This window comes from Nerophis ophidion, linkage group LG01 (assembly GCF_033978795.1).
Source record: "Nerophis ophidion isolate RoL-2023_Sa linkage group LG01, RoL_Noph_v1.0, whole genome shotgun sequence".
NCBI lineage: Eukaryota > Metazoa > Chordata > Actinopteri > Syngnathiformes > Syngnathidae > Nerophis > Nerophis ophidion.
Window position 1 is genome coordinate 16,164,201 of NC_084611.1, and position 23,429 is coordinate 16,187,629.

The following is a 23,429-nucleotide window of genomic DNA, read 5'->3' on the forward strand; positions in this document are numbered from 1 at the left end:
GGGCGGGTGGCGGGCGGTTGCGGTTCTGATAAAATGTTGGTGCGGGTGGAAGATGACTTTAGTGATGCGGTTGCGGATGATATAATTGCCTATCCGTGCATCTCTAACACACACACACACACTTACACATTCATACACACATATATACACATTATATAAACACCAAATATTTGAAATCGTTTAAGTTGTGGGCCCTGAATCTATAATTTATGGAAGTTTAACCTTTTGAATGGAATTATGGAAATAAATACACTTTTCCAAGATATTCAAAATTTTGGTAAAAAAACAACAACCGAAGATTTTACAGTCAAAAAACGGCAGCTCAGTTGACAGAATTTTACCGCCCAAAAAAAACAGTGCCAGAGTTTCTGTCAATTTACAGTAATATGTTTAGGGGAATAAACGGTAGAAATGGATGGATGGATGAATGTTTTAAAATTGACTTTTTACTTTCACTGCAAAATCTATTTGTGCAGTGTGCGATGGCATGGATAACTTGCACTGAAGGTCACATGTCACCGTAGCAACACTAAAACGCATGTTTGAGTTCACTGTATCGTGTCCATCCAAAGCACCAGCTCCCAGCCTACTACCAACCGTGGATGGATGTCGCCCGCCGAGTCCCAGAGTTTGTTCTCGCACACGAGCTGCGTTTTCACGTCAACAAGGTAATGGGGGGTTAGGGGGGGTCACTTGAAGTGGGGTTGACCCCGTTTATGGCTTCAGCTTTGTCGTGTCTTCTGTGCAGATGCCGCAGCTGAGCGTCCAGTTTCTGCAGAAACACCGCCAACTGCGGCTGGCACACCTGGCCCTCGGCGTCATGGCGATGGGATACGTTTGGCAGGAGGGGGAGCAAGACACAGTTGAGGTAGCCACCCCTTTTTGGCCTTTCATATTTTAGGGAAACAATATGCGCATTTTAGGGGAACGTGACTTTGTGCAGACGTCTTGTTCTGCTCCTTTTTTCTTTTCTTTTTTATACGTACTGAAGAGTCTCATAATAAGGGGCGTCCTGATCTGATATTGAGGAATAAAACGGATGATATTTGCCTGCATGTAAGCCAAAGGTGTCCAAATTGCGACCCCCGCAGCTATTTTTTTTAAGCTACAGGGCCAATACAGGTCTCGGTAAAAAAATAAAAAAAATAAAAAAATAAAAATGCCTTTAGATTTGTTGCTCAATTCGCTATTGTGTGCTTAGCTGTTGTGTAGGTGCTAGCTCTTAGTAGCCTATAGCCTACCATGTTTACCTTTTTTAAATGACTAAAATAGAAGAGCAGACCAACTTTGTGTGCTTATTGGACGACATTTAATTATTATTATTGATATTTTTCATTTTGAAAACAAATATGTTTTTTTTTTATTTACCTTTAGGAATTTCAGTCATAAAAATGTTAAAATTAATTCACATATTTTAAATTTTCAATGCCTCGATTTAAACTTTTCATTATTTTGGTTCTATTTTCATGCCATTTTTTGTGAAGGAAAACATTGGATTTTTTTTTTTTTAATGGCAAACCCTCAAAATATGCAAAAAAAAAATGTAAATGGTAGAGTGGAATATTTGATGTGACGCCAGGACATTCTTGGCGTGTTGATTCCTCGAGCCAACACGGGTCTTGGTAAAAAATTAATAAATAAAAATTAAAAATGCCTGAAATCGCTATTGTGTGCTTAGCTGTTGTGTAGGTGCTAGCTCTTAGTAGCCTATAGCCTACCATGTTTACCTTTTTAAATGACTAAAATACAAGAGCAGACCAACTTTGTGTGCTTTTTGGACGACATTTAATTATTATAATTGATATTTTTCATTTTGAAAACAAATATGTTTTTTTTTATTTACCTTTAGGAATTTCAGTCATAAAAGTGTTAAAATTAAGTCACACATTTTTAATTTTACATGCTTCGATTTAAAGTTTTCATTATTTTAATTCCATTTTTATGCCCTTTTTTGTGAAGGAAAACATTGGATTTTTTTTTTTTATGGCAAACCCTCAAAATATTCAACATTTTTTTAAATTTTAGAGTGGAATATTTGATGTGATGCCATGACATTATTGGCGTGTTGATTCCTCGAGCCAACACGAGTCTTGGTAAAAAACATAAATCATAATAATAATATTAATAATAAAAATGCCTTCAGATTTGCTGCACAAGTCATGGAATGAATTACAAAATTATCTGAGGTTACATGAAGTCGCTATTGTGTGCTTAGCTGTTGTGTAGGTGCTAGCTCCTAGTAGCCTATAGCCTACCATGTTTACCTTTTTAAATGACTAAAACAGAAGAGCAGACCAACTTTGTGTGCTTATTGGGCGACATATAATTATTATTATTGCTATTTTTCATTTTAAAAACAAATATGTTTTTTTTTTTTTACCTGTAGGAATCTCAGTCATAAAAGTGTTAAAATTAAGTCACATATTATTTAACATTTTCAATGCCTCGATTTAAAGTTTTAATTTTTTTAGTTCTATTTTATGCCATTTTTTGTGAAGGGAAACATTGGAATTTTTTTTTTTATGGCAAACCCTCAAAATATGCAAAAACATTTTAAATGGTAGAGTGGAATATTTGATGTGACGCCAGGACATTCTTGGCGTGTTGTTTCCTCGAGCCAACACAGGTCTTGATAAAAAAAAAAAAAAATTAAAAATGCCTTTAGATTTGCTGCTCAAGTCATGGAATGAATTACAAAAGGATCTGAGGTTACCTGAAATCGCTATTGTGTGCTTAGCTGTTGTGTAGGTGCTAGCTCCTAGTAGCCTATAGCCTACCATGTTTACCTTTTTTAAATGACTAAAATAGAAGAACAGACAACTTTGTGTGCTTATTGGACAACATTTAATTGTTATTATTGATAGTTTTCATTTTCAAAACCAATATATATATATACTTTTTTATTTACTTTTAGGGAATCTCAGTCATAAAAGTCTTAGAAATTAAGTCATATATTTAACATTTTCCATGCTTTGATTTACAGTTTTCATTATTTTAGTTCTATTTTTATGCCCTTTTTTGTGAAGGAAAACATTGGATTTTTAAAATTTTTTATGGCAAACCCTCAAAATATGTAAAAAAAAAAAGAATTAAATGGTAGAGTGGAATATTTGATGTGACGCTAGGACATTCTTGGCGTGTTGATTCCTCGGTAAAAAATAATAATAAAAAATAAAATAAAAATAAAAATGCCTTTAGATTTGCTGCTCAGGTCATGGAATGAATTACAAAAGGATCTGAGGTTACCTGAAATTGCTATTGTGTGCTTAGCTGTTGTGTAGGTGCTAGCTCCTAGTAGCCTATAGCCTACCAGGTTTACCTTTTTAAAAGACTAAAATAGAAGAACAGACCAACTTTGTGTGCTTATTGGACAACATTTAATTGTCATTATTGATATTTTTCATTTTCAAAACAAATATTATTTTTTTTACCTGTAGGAATCTCAGTCATAAAAGTGTTAAAATTAAGTCACATATTATTTAACATTTTCAATGCCTCGATTTAAAGTTTTAATTTTTTTAGTTGTATTTTTATGCCCTTTTTTGTGAAGGAAAACATTGGGATTTTTTTTTTTATAGCAAACCCTCAAAATATGCAACATTTTTTTAAATGGTAGAGTGGAATATTTGATGTGACGCCGGGACATTCTTGGCGTGTTGATTCCTCGAGCCAACACAGGTCTTGATATAAAAAAAAAAAAAAAATTAAAAAATGCCTTTAGATTTGCTGCTCAAGTCATGGAATGAATTACAAAAGGATCTGAGGTTACCTGAAATTGCTATTGTGTGCTTAGCTGTTGTGTAGGTGCTAGCTCCTAGTAGCATATAGCCTACCATGTTTACCTTTTTAAATGACTAAAATAGAGGAACAGACAACTTTGTGTGCTTATTGGACAACATTTGATTGTTATTATTGGTATTTTTCATTTTGTTTTACCTTTATCTAAAAGCGTTGAAATTTAGTCATACGATATTTTTAATTGTCAACGCTTCAATGTAAAGTTTTCATTATTTTATTTTTATTTTTATGCCCTTTTTTGTTAAGGAAAACATTGGATTTATTAAAATGGAAATCACTCAAAAAATGCAAAAAAATTTAAATTGTTAAAGTGAAATATTTGATGTGAAGTAATTTGTAGCCTTAAACATGTCAATAACTCATAACATTGATTTTGATGCATTTTTTTTTTTTTTTGGCCCAAAAATAAGGTAAACATATTTTTTCCCCTTTCAATGTCAGATCCAGGTCAATTAAAGGTTTTTATTAGTTTTTTTTGTTTTGTTCAGTTTTTTATGGTTTATTCCTTTGGGGGAATTTCAGGCCATTTTAAAAGCTCATGAAGCTGTTACTAATGGGTACTGTACATCTTTTTAAATTGTTTTTTATTTTTTTATCTATTGCGTGTTTTTATGTTCATCCATCCGAACATTTTCTACCGCGTGTCCCCCTCGGGGTCGTAAATAATTTCTGCTTTTAACTATAGTGTGTGACTGCTACTATGTGGTGTTATATGTATTTATGAAACCTGTTTTTTGCAGCCCTCTTGGCCGGATCACTCTTAGAAAAGAGATTTGAGTTGTTGTTTTTTTGTTTAAAGTGAAGGAAAAATGATCTAAAAATAATATTACAAAAAAAGTGGACTAAAAGAGCAAACAGGTGAAATTTAATGAGAACAAATCGCAATGTTGACTTCAACAACTCAAAGCTGCCATGCAGGCGTTTTTTTTTTTCTTAAAAAATTGTCATTGCTCAAAAAATAAGAATGAATCAAAATGAATGACGTTATGAATTATTAACAGAACAAAGGCTCAGATTACTTCACATCAAATATTACACTATGAAATATTTTTAAGAAATACTGCAAAATATTATCGACCAGTACTCCTCCGCTTCTCTGGTTGAAGTTCCAGAAACGAGTGGAAATGCACGAGTAACCAATCAGGTGTTAGGACCCGCCCACTGACTTTGACGGCTGAGTTTGACGGATAAAATGCACACAGGTTCATGAAATAAATACATGAATAATTAATTCCATTTTGAAATCATTCATTAAAACGTACATATTTAAACAATATACTAATTAAACAGTGGAATGATTTAATCGTGAAATGAAAAAAACGTTGAAGTTAAAAAATAATCAATTAAATAATATGATACTATTATATAATATGTATACGGGTGTACAATACATTATTACAAGACACATTATAACATAAATAATAATTTATTTCCATTTATACTCATTTAACAATACATTTAAGTAATTATCTGAAGATGCTTTTTTACACAATATATTGCCAAAAGTATTTGGCCACCTGCCTTGACTTGAAGTGCCATCCCATTCCTAAACCCAAAGGGTTCAATATGATGTGGATCCACCTTTTGCAGCTATTACAGCTTCAACTCTTCTGGAAAAGGCTGTCCACAAGGTTGCGGAGTGTGTTAATAGGAATTGTCCACCATTCTTCCAAAAGCACATTGGTGAGGTCGCACACTAATGTTGGTCGAGAAGGCCTGGCTCTCAGTCTCCCTTCTAATTCATCCCAAAGGTGTTCTATCAAAATCAGGTCAGGACTCTGTGCAGGCCAGTCAAGTTCATCCACACCATCCCATTCCTAACCCATAGGGTTCAATATAATGTCGGTCCACTTTTTTTGCAGCTATAACAGCTTCAACTCTTCTGGGAAGGCTGTCCACAAGGTTGCGGAGTGTGTTAATGGGAATTTTTCACCATTCTTCCAAAAGCACATTGGTGAGGTCGCACACTAATGTTGGTCCAGAAGGCCTGGCTCTCAGTCTCCCTTCTAATTCATCCCAAAGGTGTTCTATCAAAATCAGGTCAGGACTCTGTGCAGGCCAGTCAAGTTCATCCACACCATCCCATTCCTAACCCATAGGGTTCAATATGATGTCGGTCCACTTTTTTTGCAGCTATAACAGCTTCAACTCTTCTGGGAAGGCTGTCCACAAGGTTGCGGAGTGTGTTTGTTTGCAGGAATTTTCCAACATTCTTCCAAAAGCACATTGGTGAGGTCGCACACTAATGTTGGTCCAGAAGGCCTGGCTCTTAGTCTCCCTTCTAATTCATCCCAAAGGTGTTCTATCAGGATCAGGTCAGGACTCTGTGCAGGCCAGTCAAGTTCATCCACACCATCCCATTCCTAAACCCAAAGGGTTCAATATGATGTCGGTCCACTTTTTTTGCAGCTATTACAGCTTCAACTCTTCTGGGAAGGCTGTCCACAAGGTTGCGGAGTGTGTTTGTTCGTAGGAATTTTCCACCATTCTTCCAAAAGTGCATTGGTGAGGTGGTCGAGAAGGCCTGGCTCTCAGTCTCTGTTCTAATTCATCTAATTTGAATTCAGGTCAAGACTCTGAGCAGGCCAGTCAAGTTCATCCACACCAGACTCTGTTATCCATGTCTTTGTGGACCTTGCTTTGTGCACTGGTGCACAGTCATGTTGGAAGAGGAAGGGGCCCACTCCAAACTGTTCCCACAAAGTTGGGAGCGTGGAATTGTCAAAAATGTTTGGGTATCCTCGAGCATTCAAAGTTCCATTCACTGGAACTAAGGAGATAAGCCCAACTCCTGAAAAACAACCCCACGCCATGATTCCTCTTCTACAAAATGTCACACTTGGCACAATGCGGTCCGAAATGTACCGTTCTCCTGGCAACCTCCAAACCCAGACTCGTCCATCAGATTTCCAGATGGAAAAGCGTGATTCATCACTCCAGAGAAGGCGTCTCCTCCGTTCTAGAGTCCAGTGGCGAGGTGCTTTACACCACTGCATCTCACGCTTTGCATTGGACTTGGTGATGCATGGCTTAGATGCAGCTGCACGGCCATGGCAACCCATTGCAACCCTCTCTGCGTACTGTACGTGGGCTAACTGGAAGATCCCATGAAGTTTGAGTGTGCAGAAAGTCATTGCACTATGCGCTTCAGTATCTACTGACCCCCTGTCTGTCAGTTTACGTGGCCTACCACTTGGTGGCTGAGTTGCTGTTGTTCCCAAACTCTTCCATTTTCTTGGAATAAAGCCGACAGTTGACTTTGGAATATTTAGGAGTGAGGACATTTCACGACTGGATCTGTTGCACAGGTGGCATCCTATGACGCTGGAAATCAATGAGAGCGGCCCATTTTTTCACAAATGTTTGTAGAAACAGCATCCATGCCTAAGTGCTTGATTTTATACATGTGAAGAGGCGTAGCCGGCAGTCCGACAGCGAGGGAGGGCACACCATAGCCTGCTCCAAGATGGCGGCGAGGAGGCGTGGACTGCGAGGAAGCAGCGAGGCGGGGCGCGCCGGAATCAACCCCGCAAATATCATCAGGTGCGTGGGTCGCCCAGCTGGGCACAATTTTAATTTCCTCTCCCACTGTAAACGCCGGGGAGAGAGGCGGAGATCACAGAAGAAGTCAAAGAGAAGCGGATGCTGAACGAGAGCGAGAGAGAGCCACAGGAAGACGAAGATGCTCTTGACTGAAAAGGTGGAGCGGCAGAGGGAGCAGGACACGGCAAGACTGAAAAGCAACCCGTAGATACCTTTTATTGAAAAATAAAACAAGTCTAACCTGCGCAACAATGTCCTTCCTTGGTGGGCCTAAGAACCCGCACGACAGCAAGAGACTGTCACAATACACCTGTGGCTGTTACGGCTCAAACTCCTGCCAACAGCGCTCATCCATCTGTGTGCTCTTCGGGACACGCCCACGGCAGCAGCCACCAGGTGCAATCATTTTCCAGCAATCAACACACCTGTCCTTGTTGAGCGATCTGCCTTCTTAAGCCTGGACAACCTGCCATCGCTTGCCGGAGTATAGTCTTCCGTACCTGTGTAAGCATCCCGTATCTGGCTTCCATCCGCATACTCGCTCTTCCCCTGCGACTTCCGTGTTTCCGTTGTGTCTGATGTTCCTGTTGTCTTCCCGCAGCGCTCCCCGTGTTCTCCTGTGATCCCCTTTTGGGTTCTCGACCTCCCGCTTGGACACGTCCCTCTCGATGCCTCTCGTTTGCCCTGGATCCTCGTCCTGCCACACGGACTTCCGTGTTCTTTCGTCTCATCACAACATTTGGTAACACATCTCAGCTAAATACTTCACATAATCTGTCACCCATTCCCTTTTGGATCTCGTTCACACTCCATTTCCTTAGTTTATTTTCTATTGTTTTGTTTTATCTTATATATCCATCCATCCATTTTCTACCGCTTATTCCCTTTTTTGGGGTCGCGGGGGGCGCTGGCGCCTATCTCAGCTACAATCGGGCGGAAGGCGGGGTACACCCTGGACAAGTCGCCACCTCATCGCAGGGCCAACACAGATAGACAGACAACATTCACACTCACATTCACACACTAGGGCCAATTTAGTGTTGCCAATCAACCTATCCCCAGGTGCATGTCTTTGGAAGTGGGAGGAAGCCGGAGTACTCGGAGGGAACCCACGCATTCACGGGGAGAACATGCAAACTCCACACAGAAAGATCCCGAGCCTGGATTTGAACCCAGGACTGCAGGACCTTCGTATTGTGAGGCAGACGCACTAACCCCTCTGTCACCGTGAAGCCCTTATCTTATATATCTCTGCGCTGCTGATCCGCCTCCGCTTGGGATGGTTTCCTGCTGGCTCCGCTGTGAACGGGACTCTCGCTGCTGTGTTGGATCCGCTTTGGACTGGACTCTCGCGACTGTGTTGGATCCATTGTGGATTGATCTTTCACAGTATCATGTTAGACCCGCTCGACATCCATTGCTTTCCTCCTCTCCAAGGTTCTCATAGTCATCATTGTCACCGACGTCCCACTGGGTCATTATTGTCACCGATGTCCCACTGGGTGTGAGTTTTCCTTGCCCTCATGTGGGCCTACCGAGGATGTCGTGGTGGTTTGTGCAGCCCTTTGAGACACTAGTGATTTAGGGCTATATAAGTAAACATTGATTGATTGTATGTATGTATGTATGTATGTATATATATATATATATATATATATATATATATATATATATATATATATATATATATATGTAATAAATCTTTTGACACCTGGTGTCAGTCTGCCGTCATCTCCCCTGTTTAAACCATAACAGTGGCCAGACCAAGTGATTAGGACACCTGATTCTGATCATTTGGATGGGTGGACAAATACTTTTGGCAATATTTTTTGTTTTTATTCAGTCATTGGTGGAGCATAATATATATATATATATACTTCCTTTTATTTTATTTTATTTTTTTATATTTTTACAATTGTTTTTAACATGGCTGTGCAGCACTTTGGAAACGTTATTGTTGTTTAAATGTGCTATATAAATAAAGTGGATTGGATTGGATTGATATTTAGTATTTTCCTCGGTCCCATGTGACCCTTTGTGCCAAACATGCTGTAATATTTGCGCTTTTTTACTTCATGTCGGCATGTCCGAAACAATCAAAACCAGCAAATCCAAAGACAAAAAAATATATATATACTTACCGTATATTTACCGGTGACAGGAAAGCTGACACATTCTCCGGTTATCATCTCCCGCTAAGGTGCTGCCGCGTGCTCTGGCCGTTCCGTACTGGGAGGTTTCCCAACGTTTAGGACTTCCTCCGATCCTCACCCACGCTGATGCGGTCCTGGCGAACTGGCGGAAGAAGGATCCAGAAGGGTGACGGCAAACAACAGGTCAGCGTCTCTTTAGGCCGTCTTTCTCAATATGTCTCCTTTTGTTCCCATCTCGGCATCCCGGTCACAGCCCCTTAGAGCTGCGGTAAGTACATCCAAAGACCCGCACGGTGCACAAGTGCATTAAAAGCCGACCAAATAACGCCGCACTTACTTCCTGCAGGAACTTGGAGCTGCTGGTCAGCATCCCCGGCGGGGAAAGTGTGCGAGGATTCTTCATCGTCACGCTCATGGTGGAGCAAGCAGCCATTCCTGCTCTGAGGGTGAAGATAGTAATGTATTGGTGTGTGTTGTCAAGAGCTTCTTTAAGTTGCATCATTGACAGGAAGTATAGCATCATTTAAGGCAAAACTGGGCAAATTAAGGCCCCGGGGCCACATGTGGCCCCTTGAGCTTTCCAATCTGGCCCACCGGACCATACTTGGCAACCCTCCCCGATTTTCCGGGAGACTCCCGAAATTCAGCGCCTCTCCCGGAAGAAATTTTGTCCCGAAAATCTCCCGAAATTCAGCAGAGCTGGAGGACACGCCCCCTCCAGCTCCACGCGGACCTTAGTGGGGACAGCCAGTTTTCACGTCTGCTTCCCCACTATATAAACAGCTTGCCTGCCCAATCACGTTACAACATCTACGGATTTTAATAAAAAACTGCACACACTAGGAGACGAAGCAGAAGAACGAGAAAGTTACAGCCATGGCGACGCCGTCTGTAATAGAGTGATTCTATGTTGTCTGTCGCCATCACCTGGTGAATGTTGGCTATAGCGTTATGGGGTTGCTTTTTGATTGGCCAGTACGCAAATGGCAGAACAAAGGTTAATCAAATAGTGAAAGGCAAGTGTTGCTGGTTTTTTTTTAGTAACCAGCAATCACATTACAGTTAGTAGAACAACTGTGTTTTTATTACTGTGTATTTGATAGGTGCCGTCTGAAATTTATTTTATTTATGTATGTAAAAAAATAAATATATATAGCTAGAATTCACTGAAAGTCAAGTATTTCATACATATATATATATTTATATATGTATATATGAATATATATATGAAATATGTATGAAATACTCGAGTTGGTGAATTGTAGATGTAAATATACTCCTCCCCTCTTAACCACAGGCCCGCCCCAAACACGCCCCCAAACACGCCCCCAACCACGCCTCAGCTCCACCCCCGACCAATTACGACCAAACAATTGTGTCAGAGTCCAGTCCATAGTGGATCTAACATAATAGTATGAGAGTCCAGTCCATAGTGGATCTAACATAATAGTGTGAGAGTCCAGTCCATAGTGGATCTAGCATAATAGTGTAAGAGTCCAGTCCATAGTGGATCTAACATAATTGTGAGAGTACAGTCCATAGTGGATCTAACATAATAGTCTGAGAGTCCAGTCCATAGTGGATCTATCATAATAGTGAGAGTCCAGTCCATAGTGGATCTAACATAATAGTGTGAGAGTCCAGTCCATACTGGATCTAGTTAATAGTGCAGGAGTCCAGTCCATAATGTATCTAGTTAATAGTGCTAGAGTCCAGTCCATAGTGGATCTAACATAATAGTGAGAGTCCAGTCCATAGTGGATCTAGCATAATAGTGTGGGAGTCCAGTCCATAGTGGATCTAGTTAATAGTGCAAGAGTCCAGTCCATAGTGTATCTAGTTAATAGTGTTAGAGTCCAGTCCATAGTGGATCTAACATAATAGTGTGAGAGTCCAGTCCATAGTGGATCTAGCATAATAGTGTGAGAGTCCAGTCCATAGTGGATCTAGTTAATAGTGTAAAAGTCCAGTCCATAGTGGATCTAGTTAATATTGTGTGAGTCCAGTCCATAGTGGATCTAAAATGATAGTGTGAGAATCCAGTCCATAGTGGAGCTACCATAATAGTGTGAGAGTCCAGTCTATAGTGGATCTAGTTAATAGTGTGAAGGTCTAGTCCATAGTGGAGCTAACATAATAGCATGAGAGTCCAGTCCATAGTGGATCTTACATAATAGCATGAGAGTCCAGTCCATAGTGGATCTGGCATAATAGAGTGAGAGTCCAGTCCATAGTGGATCTAACATAATAGTGTGAGAGTCCAGTCCATAGTGGATCTAGCATAATAGAGTGAGAGTCCAGTCCAAAGTGGATCCAACATAATAGTGTGAGAGAAGCCGTATGTTTATTTGCTCTTCAATTTTATTGACAGTTTAAATAAATTCATCATTAATTTAATTTATTTATTCAACACATAATTTTATGTAAATGTCATTGTTGTTAGTTACTTATGAGGCCCTTATTATGCAGTATATTTGGTTATTGGTTAATACTTACATTTTTTTAATCAGCCTGACCTAAGCCTAAGGTTTATGTGTTAAATCAGGGGTGTCAAACGTACGCGGGATGAATTTGCAAAGTATAAAAGTGAGCCAAAATTTTGAATGAAAGAAACTGCTGTTCTGAATGTGTCCACTAGATGTCGCAATAGCAATTCTTTGCATCTTTGTAGATGACATAATGTTAGTACACCGGTCGATTAAAATGAGCAAACTACATAAATAACATCCTGTAATTTGATTTTGATATCATTTTTTTATCTTGATAGATTGAAAATAAACACCAATGAGTTGACTGATGAACATTATCATATGATTTATTCAGAAAGTATAAATAATGACAAATAAATATATGTACTGGTAACCTCGACATGTAAATGTAAAAAAAAAACAACATTAGGATTTGTACATTTCAGAATGTGCTTGTTCTATTTTCAAACAAAGAAAACAATCTGAAGTTGTCTTTATTTTTGAGTCATCCTGCCGTGATTTTACCAGTCCGGGCCCACTTGAGAGTATATTTCTCTCCATGTGGCCCCCCGATCTAAAATGAGTTTGACACCCTTGCTTTAAATAAATACCAATCTTTGTGATTAACGCGTGGATTCATATCATTTGACAAGGTCGGATGGAATTATTGGATACGTTTAAAATCAAGAGTAGGATTTCTAAATACATTGTTAATATTTTTAGTGGGCCCCCAAGGTCAAAAAGGGTTAAGAACCCTCGCTTCAACCTGTTGTCAAAGTATCGAAATCAGATTGGATCAGGTTGATGCAGATCGGGATCAAAGAAATGTCCATCGGGACGTCCGCCTACCGATGAGTAAAAAATGATAATGTCACACTTACTGTATTTCAAATACATTACACAGGCTCCACGGCATGGGTGTCAAACTCTGGCCCGCGGGCCAAATTTGGCCCAACGTGTAATTTAATTTGGCCCTTGAGGCAATATCAAATTAACACTAGAGCTGGCCCGCCGGTATTATAACACCTCTTACAAACCTTCCCGATTTTCCAGGGAGACTCACGAATTTCAATGCCCTTGCCGAAAATCACCCGGGGCAACCATTCTCCCGAATTTCTCTCAATTTCCACCCAAACAACATCATTGGGGACATGCCTTAAAGGCACTGCATTCAACGTCCTCTACAACCTGTCGTACCGTCCGCTTTTTCTCCATACAAACATTATGCCGGCCCAGTCACATACTAAATGCGGACTTTACACACAAACAAGTGAATGCAAGGCATACTTGGTCAACCGCCATACAGGTCACACTGAGGGTGGCCGTATAAACAACTTTAACACTGTTACAAATATGCGCCACACTGTGAACCCACGCCAAACAAGGATGACAACCACATTTAGGGAGAACATCCGCACCGTAACACAACATAAACACAGCAGAACAAATACCCAGAACCCCCTTGCAGCACTAACTCTTCAAGGATGCTACAATATACACCCCCAACCACCACTAAACCCCGCCAAGTTAATGTTGATATTTACATCAGAAATCTGCAAATAGGAAAGAGGCATTCAATTTTTTTTTTTTTAATTTCATTTAATATACCATTGATATTTTTAAATTATTATTATTATTTGAAAATCGATTTTGCATGTCACTATAAAGTTATATAAGCCCTGCTCGTTAAATATTCAATGCAACATTTGTTTGGGTCCCTATTAAAAGGTTAATTTGTTCAGTTTAAAATTTTGGCCCACTCTGTATTTGAGTTCGACACCCCTGCTCTACGGAATCGTGTTTCTGCAAAGTTATTATAATATCGGCGACATGTTGACAGAAACGTCCGTATAGTCCTCAGCAAGTCTGAGGGAATTGTACGATTCGTAGTCAACAAAATGTCGAAAGCATAGAGAAAACACACACGTATCACAAATAATGTATTTTTTTATGCTGTTATTCGGTTTTGCCTCAGCTGACCGCACCCCCCGGGGGGCTCTGTTCCAGAACATTCCTAAAGTGATCAACGGTGTCAGACGTGGTGATGCTAAAGCTGTGGCCGAGGCCTTGGAGGTGATGGGCCAGTCCATAGACAGCATGGCAGTGTGCCTCAAACTAATGCAAGGTAAAAGAACTACAAAACAAAACAGTGTTTTTCTCAGGGATGGGTACCTTTCACATTTAAATCGATACGGTACGACTCGATATTGGTACTCAACGGTACCAATTTTCGTTACTTTTGTGAGGGGTAAAAAAAAATATATATATATATACATTTTTTTTTATTCAACACTGAACTCCGCTGTCCAGATTTCTTACACTTCTGTGTCTCATTTGCGAGTACTGTACTGTGTACAAATCCACTTTGTTTGTACACAGCACTGTTAACGAACAAACACAACTGTTACCAAAGTACTGTAGATTATAAAACAGTAAATAGTTAATTCTTTACAAAAAACAGTAAAATCAATGAAAACACAAAAAATGTTAAACATATACACAGAACTGTGCCATGTTAAAATAATTAGACTATATTGTAGTCAGTTGCAATCCCAACACGTTAGATGGAGATGGCAGTCGTGTATAGACTACTCAGACTGGAAGTAGTCTTTGTCAGGAGTTTATTTTGTCGCGTCATCCAAAGTGTTTACGCACATACGCACACGTATATACATATATATACACACACACATAAATATATACACACACATACACATAAATATGTACACATATATATACATATACAAATATACACACACACATGTATATACACATATATATATGTATATTATTCCATCCATTTTGCTACCTCTTGTCCCTTACGGGGTTGCGGGGGGTGCTGGTACCCCGTTTCCATATGAGTTGGGAAATTATGTTAGATGTAAATATAAACGGAATACAATGATTTGCAAATCCTTTTCAACCCGTATTCAGTTGAATGCACTACAAATAAAAGATGTTCAAACTCATAAACTTTATTTTTTTTGCAAATAATAGTTAACTTAGAATTTCATGGCTGCAACACGTGCCAAAGTAGTAGGGAAAGGGCATGTTCACCACTGTGTTACATAACCTTTTCTTTTAACGACACTCAATAAATGTTTGGGAACTGAGGAAACTAATTGTTGAAGCTTTGTGTCTTGCTTGCCCCTGACAGTTTGTCTATGTTTTAGTTTTTTCCTCTGCGTTTGTCTGTTTCCTGTGTTTAGTATTTCCTGTCTTTTAGTTCCTGTCTCGTGCTCTTATTTCGTCAGCTTCCTGTCTTGTTCCCTGAGTGCTGTGTTCCCCCTCAGCTGCGGCTGATTGGCATCTGGTCACACCTGTTGCCAATCAAGCGGCTCCTATTTGTACCTCCTTTGTCTTGTGTCAGTTGCTGGATCATTGTATTGTCATTTGTATTGTCTTGTTGTTGCCACATGCCGCTCTTGTTGTTGCTATCGTGTCGTGTCGTTTTATTGCAGCGTAGCGGTGAGCTATATTCGTTTGTTTCTAGCTTACTGTCTTTTGTTCCCTGCTTCTGTTTTGTTTTCACTCTACAAATAACGACTTCTGTTTTCCTGTTTGCTACCCGCTAGCTTCCATGCTAGGCCCTTTTTGTTTCTTGCTAGCTTCTATGCCAACGACCCTTAGTTTGTTATCCGCCTTGTGCACGCTTTGTGTTAGTACCATTTTGTTTGATTTTATCTTAGTATCTTTATTAAATCATGTTTTCTCACTCCATGCCTGCCTCCGGCTCTGCATCTTGGGGTTCATCAACAAATTACTCTGACACTTTGAAAGTAGAATTCTTTCCCATTCTTGTTTTATGTAGAGCTTCAGTCGTTCAACAGTCCGATGTCTCCGCTGTTGTATTTTACGCTTCATAATGCGCCACACATTTTCGATGGGAGACAGGTCTGGACTGCAGGCGAGCCAGGAAAGTACCCGCACTCTTTTTCTGCAAAGCCACGCTGTTGTAACATGTGGCTTGGCATTGTCTTGCTGAAATAAGCAGGGGCGTCCATGATAACGTTGCTTGGATGACAACATATGTTGCTCCAAAACCTGTATGGACCATTCAGCATTAATGGTGCCTTCCCAGATGTGTAAGTTACCCATGTCTTGGGCACTAATGCACCCCCATACCATCACAAATGCTGGCTTTCGAACTTTACGCCTATAACAATCCGGATGGTTGTTTTCCTCTTTGTTCCGGAGGACACCACTTCCACAGTTTCCAAATCTAATTTGAAATGTGAACTCGTCAGACCACAAAACACTTTTTCACTTTGCATCAGTCCATCATAGATGATATCATGCCCAGCGAAGCCGGCGGTGTTTCTGGGTGTTGTTGATAAATGGGTTTTTCTTTGCACAGTAGAGTTTTAACTTGCACTTACAGATGTAGCGACCAACTGTAGTTACTGACAGTGGTTTTATGAAGTGTTCCTGAGCCCATGTGGTCATATCCTTTTCACACTGATGTCGGTTTCTGTTGCAGTACCACCTGAGGAATCAAAGGTCCGTAATATCATTGCTTACGTGCAGTGATTTGATGATTTTACGGACCGTAGATGGCGAAATCCCTAAATTCCTTGCAATAGCTCGTTGAGAAATGTTGTCCTAAAACCGTTCGACAATTTGCTTACAAAGTGGTGACCCTCGCCCCATCCTTGTTTGTGAATGACTTAGCATTTCATGGAAGCTGCTTTTATACCCAATCATGGCACCCACCTGTTCCCAATTAGCCTGCACACCTGTGGGATGTTCCAAATAAGTGTTTGATGAGCATTCCTCAACTTTATCAGTATTTTTTGCCACCTTTCCCAACTTCTTTGTCACGTGTTGCTGGCATCAAATTCTAATGTTAATGATTATTTGCAAACAAAATTTTTTTTTATCAGTTTGAACAACAAATATGTTGTCTTTGTAGCATATTCAACTGAATATGGGTTGAAAATCATTTGCAAATGATTTGCAAATCATTGTATTCTGTTTATATTTACATCTAACACAATTTCCCAACTCAACATAATATATATATATATATATATATATATATATATATATATATATATATAATATACACACACACACACACACACACACACACACACACATATATATATATCCATCCATCCATCCATCTACTTCCGCTTATCCGAGGTCGGGTCGCGGGGGCAACAGCCTAAGCAGGGAAGCCCAGACTTCCCTCTCCCCAGCCACTTCGTCTAGCTCTTCCCGGGGGATCCCGAGGCGTTCCCAGGCCAGCCGGGAGACATAGTCTTCCCAATGTGTCCTGGGTCTTCCCCATGGCCTCCTACCGGTTGGACGTGCCCTAAACACCTCCCTAGGGAGGCGTTCGGGTGGCATCCTGACCAGATGCCCGAACCACCTCATCTGGCTCCTCTCGATGTGGAGGAGCAGCGGCTTTACTTTGAGTTCCTCCCGGGTGGCAGAGCTTCTCACCCTATCTCTAAGGGAGAGCCCCGCCACACGGCGGAGGAAACTCATTTCGGCCGCTTGTACCCGTGATCTTATCCTTTCGCTCATGACCCAAAGCTCATGACCATAGGTGAGGATGGGAACGTAGATCGACCGGTAAATTGAGAGCTTTGCCTTCCGGCTCAGCTCCTTCTTCACCACAACGGATCAGTACAACGTCCGCATTACTGAAGACGCCGCACCGATCCGCCTGTCGATCTCACGATCCACTCTTCCCCCACTCGTGAACAAGACTCCTAGGTACTTGAACTCCTCCACTTGGGGCAGGGTCTCCTCCCCAACCTAGAGATGGCACTCCACCCTTTTCCGGGCGAGAACCATTGACTCGGACTTGGAGGTGCTGATTCTCATTCCGGTCGCGAACCGATCCAGTTAGAGCTGAAGATCCCGGCCAGATGAAGCCATCAGGACCACATCATCTACAAAAAGCAGAGACCTAATCCCGCGGTCACCAAACCGGAACCCCTCAACGCCTTGACTGTGCCTAGAAATTCTGTCCATAAAAGTTATGAACAGAATCACATATATGTTATATTTTATATTGCTACTACGGTACAGTTTTAGTCTACTTTGTACCCACATTACCCTTTCCATTGTGGGGCGGTTTAGCTCGGTTGGTAGAGCGGCCGTGCCAGCAACTTGAGGGTTGCAGGTTCGATTCCCGCTTCCACCATCCTAGTCACTGCCGTTGTGTCCTTGGGCAAGACACTTTACCCACCTGCTCCCAGTGCCACCCACACTGGTGTAAATGTAACTTAGATATTGGGTTTCACTCTGTAAAGCGCTTTGAGTCACTAGAGAAAAAGTGCTATATAAATATAATTCACTAATTCACATCCTTAAACTTTCCATCCTTTGTAACTGAGCTACTGTGTGGAACAATTTCCCTTGTGGATCATTAGATTAGATTAGACAAACTTTAATGTTCACTATTCAATTTAAGGACTTAACTACAATAAGAAACATACCGTATTTCCTTGAATGGCCGCCGGGCATTCAGTATGCGCCTGCCTTGAATTACCGCCTGGTCAAATTTGCGACGTCACGAGTGACACTTCCCCTGTCATCGTTTTCAAAATGAAGGATGCTGATTTCAATACCAGTAATTTAAAATCGCGTGACAGGGGGAGAGCACCGAGTTCCCAAAGAGTAAATAGAGCAAGAGCATTACCAGTCCCTTCCTGCTACCGGCATACAACTACGGCTGATTGGACTGTGGCGGTCACGTGACCAGGAAGTGCGCAAAGAGTAAATAGAAAGGCAAGAGCCTAATAGTCTCCACAAATGTAAATAAATGATAAATGGGTTGTACTTGTATAGCGCTTTTCTACCTTCAAAGTACTCAAAGCGCTTCGACACTACTTCCACATTTACCCATTCACACACACATTCACACACTGATGGAGGGAGCTGCCATGCAAGGCGCTAACCAGCACCCATCAGAAGCAAGGGTGAAGTGTCTTGCTCAGGACGAGGTTGGTACTAGGTGGGGATTGAACCAGGGACCCTCGGGTTGCGCACGGTCACACTCTCTCCCACTACGCCACGCCGTCCCTTGTAAATGTATGTATGTATTTGACACATGCGTTACATAAAGGTAGGACCATAATAACGTTTATTTTTTTTTTAAATTAAATGTGCTTTTCATGATGGTATCCTTACATCACACTCAAATTTTTACTGCATGCCTTTGGTAAGCGCAGGGGTGAGAAGAGGTTTTAAATTAATTAGAGCCCCGGCGGCAATTCAAGGAAATACGATATGTTTAATGTAACTAAAGATTTTTTGTTAAAGGGGAACATTATCACCAAACCTATGCAAGCGTCAATATATACCTTGATGTTGCAGAAAAAAGACCATGTATTTTTTTAACCGATTTCCGAACTCTAAATGGGTGAATTTTGGCAAATTAAAGGCCTTTCTGTTTATCGGTCTTTTAGCGATGACGTCAGAACGTGACGTCACCGAGGTAACACACCCGCCATTTTCATTTTCATATTACAAACACCGGGTCTCAGCTCTGTTATTTTCCGTTTTTTCGACTATTTTTTGGAACCTTGGAGACATCAGGCCTCGTCGGGGTTTTATCGGAGGGTGTAACAACACTAACAGGGAGGGATTCAAGTTGCACCACTGGCAAGAAATCTGCCGCCAGACCCCCATTGAATTTGCCAGAGTGTCTCCACATTTGACCGGCGATGCTAAGACAGACATGGCACAGAGATGTATGGATAACCTGCAGATGCATTTGCAACGATTAAGTCAACAAAATCACAAAGGTGAGTTTTGTTGATGTTGTTGACTTATGTGCTAATCAGACATATTTGGTCACGGCATGACTGCCACCTAATCGATGCTAACATGCTACGCTAATCGATGCTAACATGCTATTTACGCTAGCTGTATGTACATTTGAAACTAGATACCAAAATGTAATGCGAAACAAACACTTACCAATCGACGGATTTAAGTTGCTCCAGTGTCACAAGATGCGAAAGTCCTGATTGTTTGGTCCGCACATTTTACCGGCGATGCTAATAAGGCAGCCATGCTATGGGCCACTTCATTAGGTACACCCACGCTATGGCCGAATAGCGTCAATAGCTATTCGCTCAATAGCTTCTATTTCTTCTTCAATTTCGTTTTCGCTATCTGCCTCCATACTCCGACCATCCGTTTCAATACATGCGTAATCTGTTGAATCGCTTGAGCCGCTGAAATCCGAGTCTGAATCCGAGCTAATGTCGCTATATCTCGCTGTGGTAACCGCCATGTTGTTTGTATTGGCAGCCCTGTATGACGTCACAGGGAAATGGATAGTGGTTTCGAAGATAGCGAAGATAAGGCACTTTAAGAAAAAGGTCATGTTCGATTATATTTAAAGGCCTACTGAAATGAGATGTTCTTACTGAAACGGGGATAGCAGGTCCATTCTGTGTCATATTTGATCATTTTGCGATATTGCCATATTTTTGCTGAAAGGATTTAATAGAGAACATCAACAATAAAGTTCGCAACTTTTGGTGCTGACAATAAAGCCTTGCCTGTACGGGAAGTAGCAGACGATATGCGCGTGACGTCACGGGTTGGTGGAGCTCCTCACATCTAAACATTGTTTACAATCATGGCCACCAGCAGCGAGAGCGATTCGGACCGAGAAAGCGACGATTTTGCCATTTATTTGGGGGCGGCATGGCGCAGTTGGGAGAGTGGCCGTGCACAACCCGAGGGTCCCTGGTTCAATCCCCACCTAGTACCAACCTCGTCAAGTCCGTTTTGTCCTGAGCAAGACACTTCACCCTTGCTCCTGATGGGTGCTGGTTAGTCCCTTGCATGGTAGCTCCCCTCCATCAGTGTGTGAATGTGGAAGTCGTGTCAAAGCTTTATTTAGGGATATTCCGGGACCGGTAAAATTTTGAAAAAAAAAACTTCAAAAAATACAACAAGCCACTGGGAACTGATTTGTTATTGTTTTTAACCCTTTTGAAATTGTGATAATGTTCCCCTTTAAAATAAAGCCAATAATGCCATTTTGTTGTGGTCCCCTTTATTTCGAAAAGTACTGAAATAATTTTAGTACCGGTACCAAAATACTGTTAGTGTTACATCACTAAGAGTGCAGAATTCGGTACCCATCCCTACTATTGACCCATTAACCAACAATGTGTCTGTTATAGTGCATGTGGAGCCGTCTGTGTTCTATGGCATCATGAGGATCTTCCTGTCCGGGTATGCCTCGCAGGTTTTAACTTTCTGTTGCCTGCTAGGTGCATGAACAGGTGTGTCCGAAACAGGTGGAAAGACAATCCATGCATGGCGAAAGGTTTGGTTTACGAGGGCGTCCAGACAGAACCCATGGAATATTCCGGTGGCAGCGCCGCACAGAGCAGCCTACTGCACTGTTTTGATGAACTCCTGGGAGTCGAACACGCGGACAAAAGCGGTAAGATAAGGAGTTGACAGTGAGAAGTGAAAGTGTGCTGACGCTGCCCCTCGCCACGCAGGTGCTTTCCTGGCCCGCATGCGGAGCTACATGTTGCCCGCTCACAGACAACTCATCCGGGACATCTCGACGCGACCCCGCCTGAGAACCTTCGTGCGGCGTCACGCCGACGAGCGCCTGACCGAGGCCTTCCAGGGCTGCGTGGGCAAACTGTTAGCCCTGCGCGGCTGCCACATCGCCGTGGTGACCCGCTTCATCACCATCCCCGCCGCCAGGGCCCGGCGGCCGCGGGACCGGAGCGAGGCGGAGGTGCTCGGCCGGGCCCCCGCCGGGCTGCAGGAGCGCGGCACGGGCGGCTCCGGCATCATGAGCTTCTTGAAGACCGTGAGGGATCAGACGAGGGACGCCCTGCTGCCCGCGACGAGCAGAGAGGCGAAGCGCCCCGGCGACGTCTCATAAAACTGGCAGTTAATCGCCCTTGATTGGATAAGTCATTAAAAAAAGATTGGAAAGGTGAGAGGCCATTTTTGTGATTGGCTCGTTCGAACGTTTATGTCGGTAAACAAGCCTGAGGGGTACCTACTAGAGATGCGCGGATAGGCAATTATATCATCCGCATCCGCATCACCAAAGTCGTCATCCACCCGCCGTCCACCCGAACCAACATTTAATCAGGACCGTACCCGCCCGCCAAAGTACATCAGTGGTTGGCCACCTTTACCACTCACAGAGCTATTTAAACCTGTTTCACAGAGTAATGAAGTCAATTGGAGCCGCTAACGTTCTCGCGACATTGCAATAGCTGTCATCCTGATGACAAGAATAAGGGTATGCTGTGAAACCATTGCCTTTGACACCTTCAACAACATGTACGAACCAACTGTTGGTCCAGCAACATGTTGTGTGTAGCTTCCACAATCACACGTATGAGATTGAAAGGCAGACTGGGTGATACAGAGGACACTGATGGTTGTGATATAAACAACTTTAACACTTACTAATATGCGCCAGGTTGTGAAGCCCAAACATACAAGATTGACAAACACATTCGGCCACAGCATGGGGGTACCTAATGAAGTGGCCCATAGCATGGCTGCCTTATTAGCATCGCCGGTAAAATGTGCGGACCAAACGATCAGGACTTTCGCATCTTGTGACACTGGAGCTACTTAAATGCGTCGATTGGTAAGTGTTTGTTTCGCATAACATTTTGGTATCTAGTTTCAAATGTACATACAGCTAGCGTAAATAGCATGTTAGCATCGATTAGCGTAGCATGTTAGCATCGATTAGCTGGCAGTCATGCTGCGACCAAATTTGTCTGATTAGCACGTAAGTCGACAACATCAACAAAACTCACCTTTGTGATTTCGTTGACTTAATCGCTGCAAATGCATCAGCAGGTTATCCATTTGACCACATATGAGGTCCTCTCCAAGGTTTCTCATAGTCATCATTGTCGACGTCCCACTGGGGTGAGTTTTTCCTTGCCCTTATGTGGGCTCTACCGAGGATGTCGTGGTGGTTTGTGCAGCCCTTTGAGACACTTGTGATTTAGGGCTATATAAATAAACATTGATTGATTGATTGACATTTCGGGAGAACATCCTCACAGTAACACAACATAAACGCAACACAATTAATACCCATAATCCTTTGTATTCATGACCCTCCTGAATATATTTTACACCCCTGAGCCCCCAACCCCGCCCACCTTACCGACGCACGGTAAGGTGGGCGGGGTGTATAAAATAGGAAGTGTCATGAATACAAAGGATTATGGGTATTTGTTGTGTTGCGTTTATGTTGTGTTACTGTGAGGATGTTCTCCCGAAATGTGTTTGTCGTTCTTAATTGGTGTGGCTTCAAAGCGTGGCGCATATTACTAAGAGTGTTAAAATTGTTTATATCACAACCATTAGTGTACTCTGTGTCACCCAGTTTACCTTGCAGTCGGGTGTGTGTTGCCGCGGTAGACACACACAACATGTTGCTGGACTGACAAGCAGATCGTACATGTTGTAGAAGTCGACAAAGTCA

The 23,429-nt window shown here is 41.8% G+C and overlaps 1 protein-coding gene across 1 annotated transcript in view; it reads left to right on the forward strand.

The window, feature by feature from the left end:
* Positions 1–22,942, forward strand: part of ido1 (indoleamine 2,3-dioxygenase 1) — a 30,089-nt gene extending 7,147 nt beyond the window's left edge. Inside the window, exons 2-10 of the mRNA XM_061919321.1 lie at positions 573–668; positions 749–868; positions 9,542–9,660; positions 9,748–9,762; positions 9,841–9,940; positions 13,970–14,087; positions 21,124–21,175; positions 21,241–21,389; positions 21,451–22,942. Of these exons, the coding sequence (XP_061775305.1) occupies positions 573–668; positions 749–868; positions 9,542–9,660; positions 9,748–9,762; positions 9,841–9,940; positions 13,970–14,087; positions 21,124–21,175; positions 21,241–21,389; positions 21,451–21,848 (1,167 nt within the window). The 3' untranslated portion in view covers positions 21,849–22,942. The remainder of the gene's footprint in view (positions 1–572; positions 669–748; positions 869–9,541; positions 9,661–9,747; positions 9,763–9,840; positions 9,941–13,969; positions 14,088–21,123; positions 21,176–21,240; positions 21,390–21,450) is intronic.
* Positions 22,943–23,429: the final 487 nt, after the last annotated feature.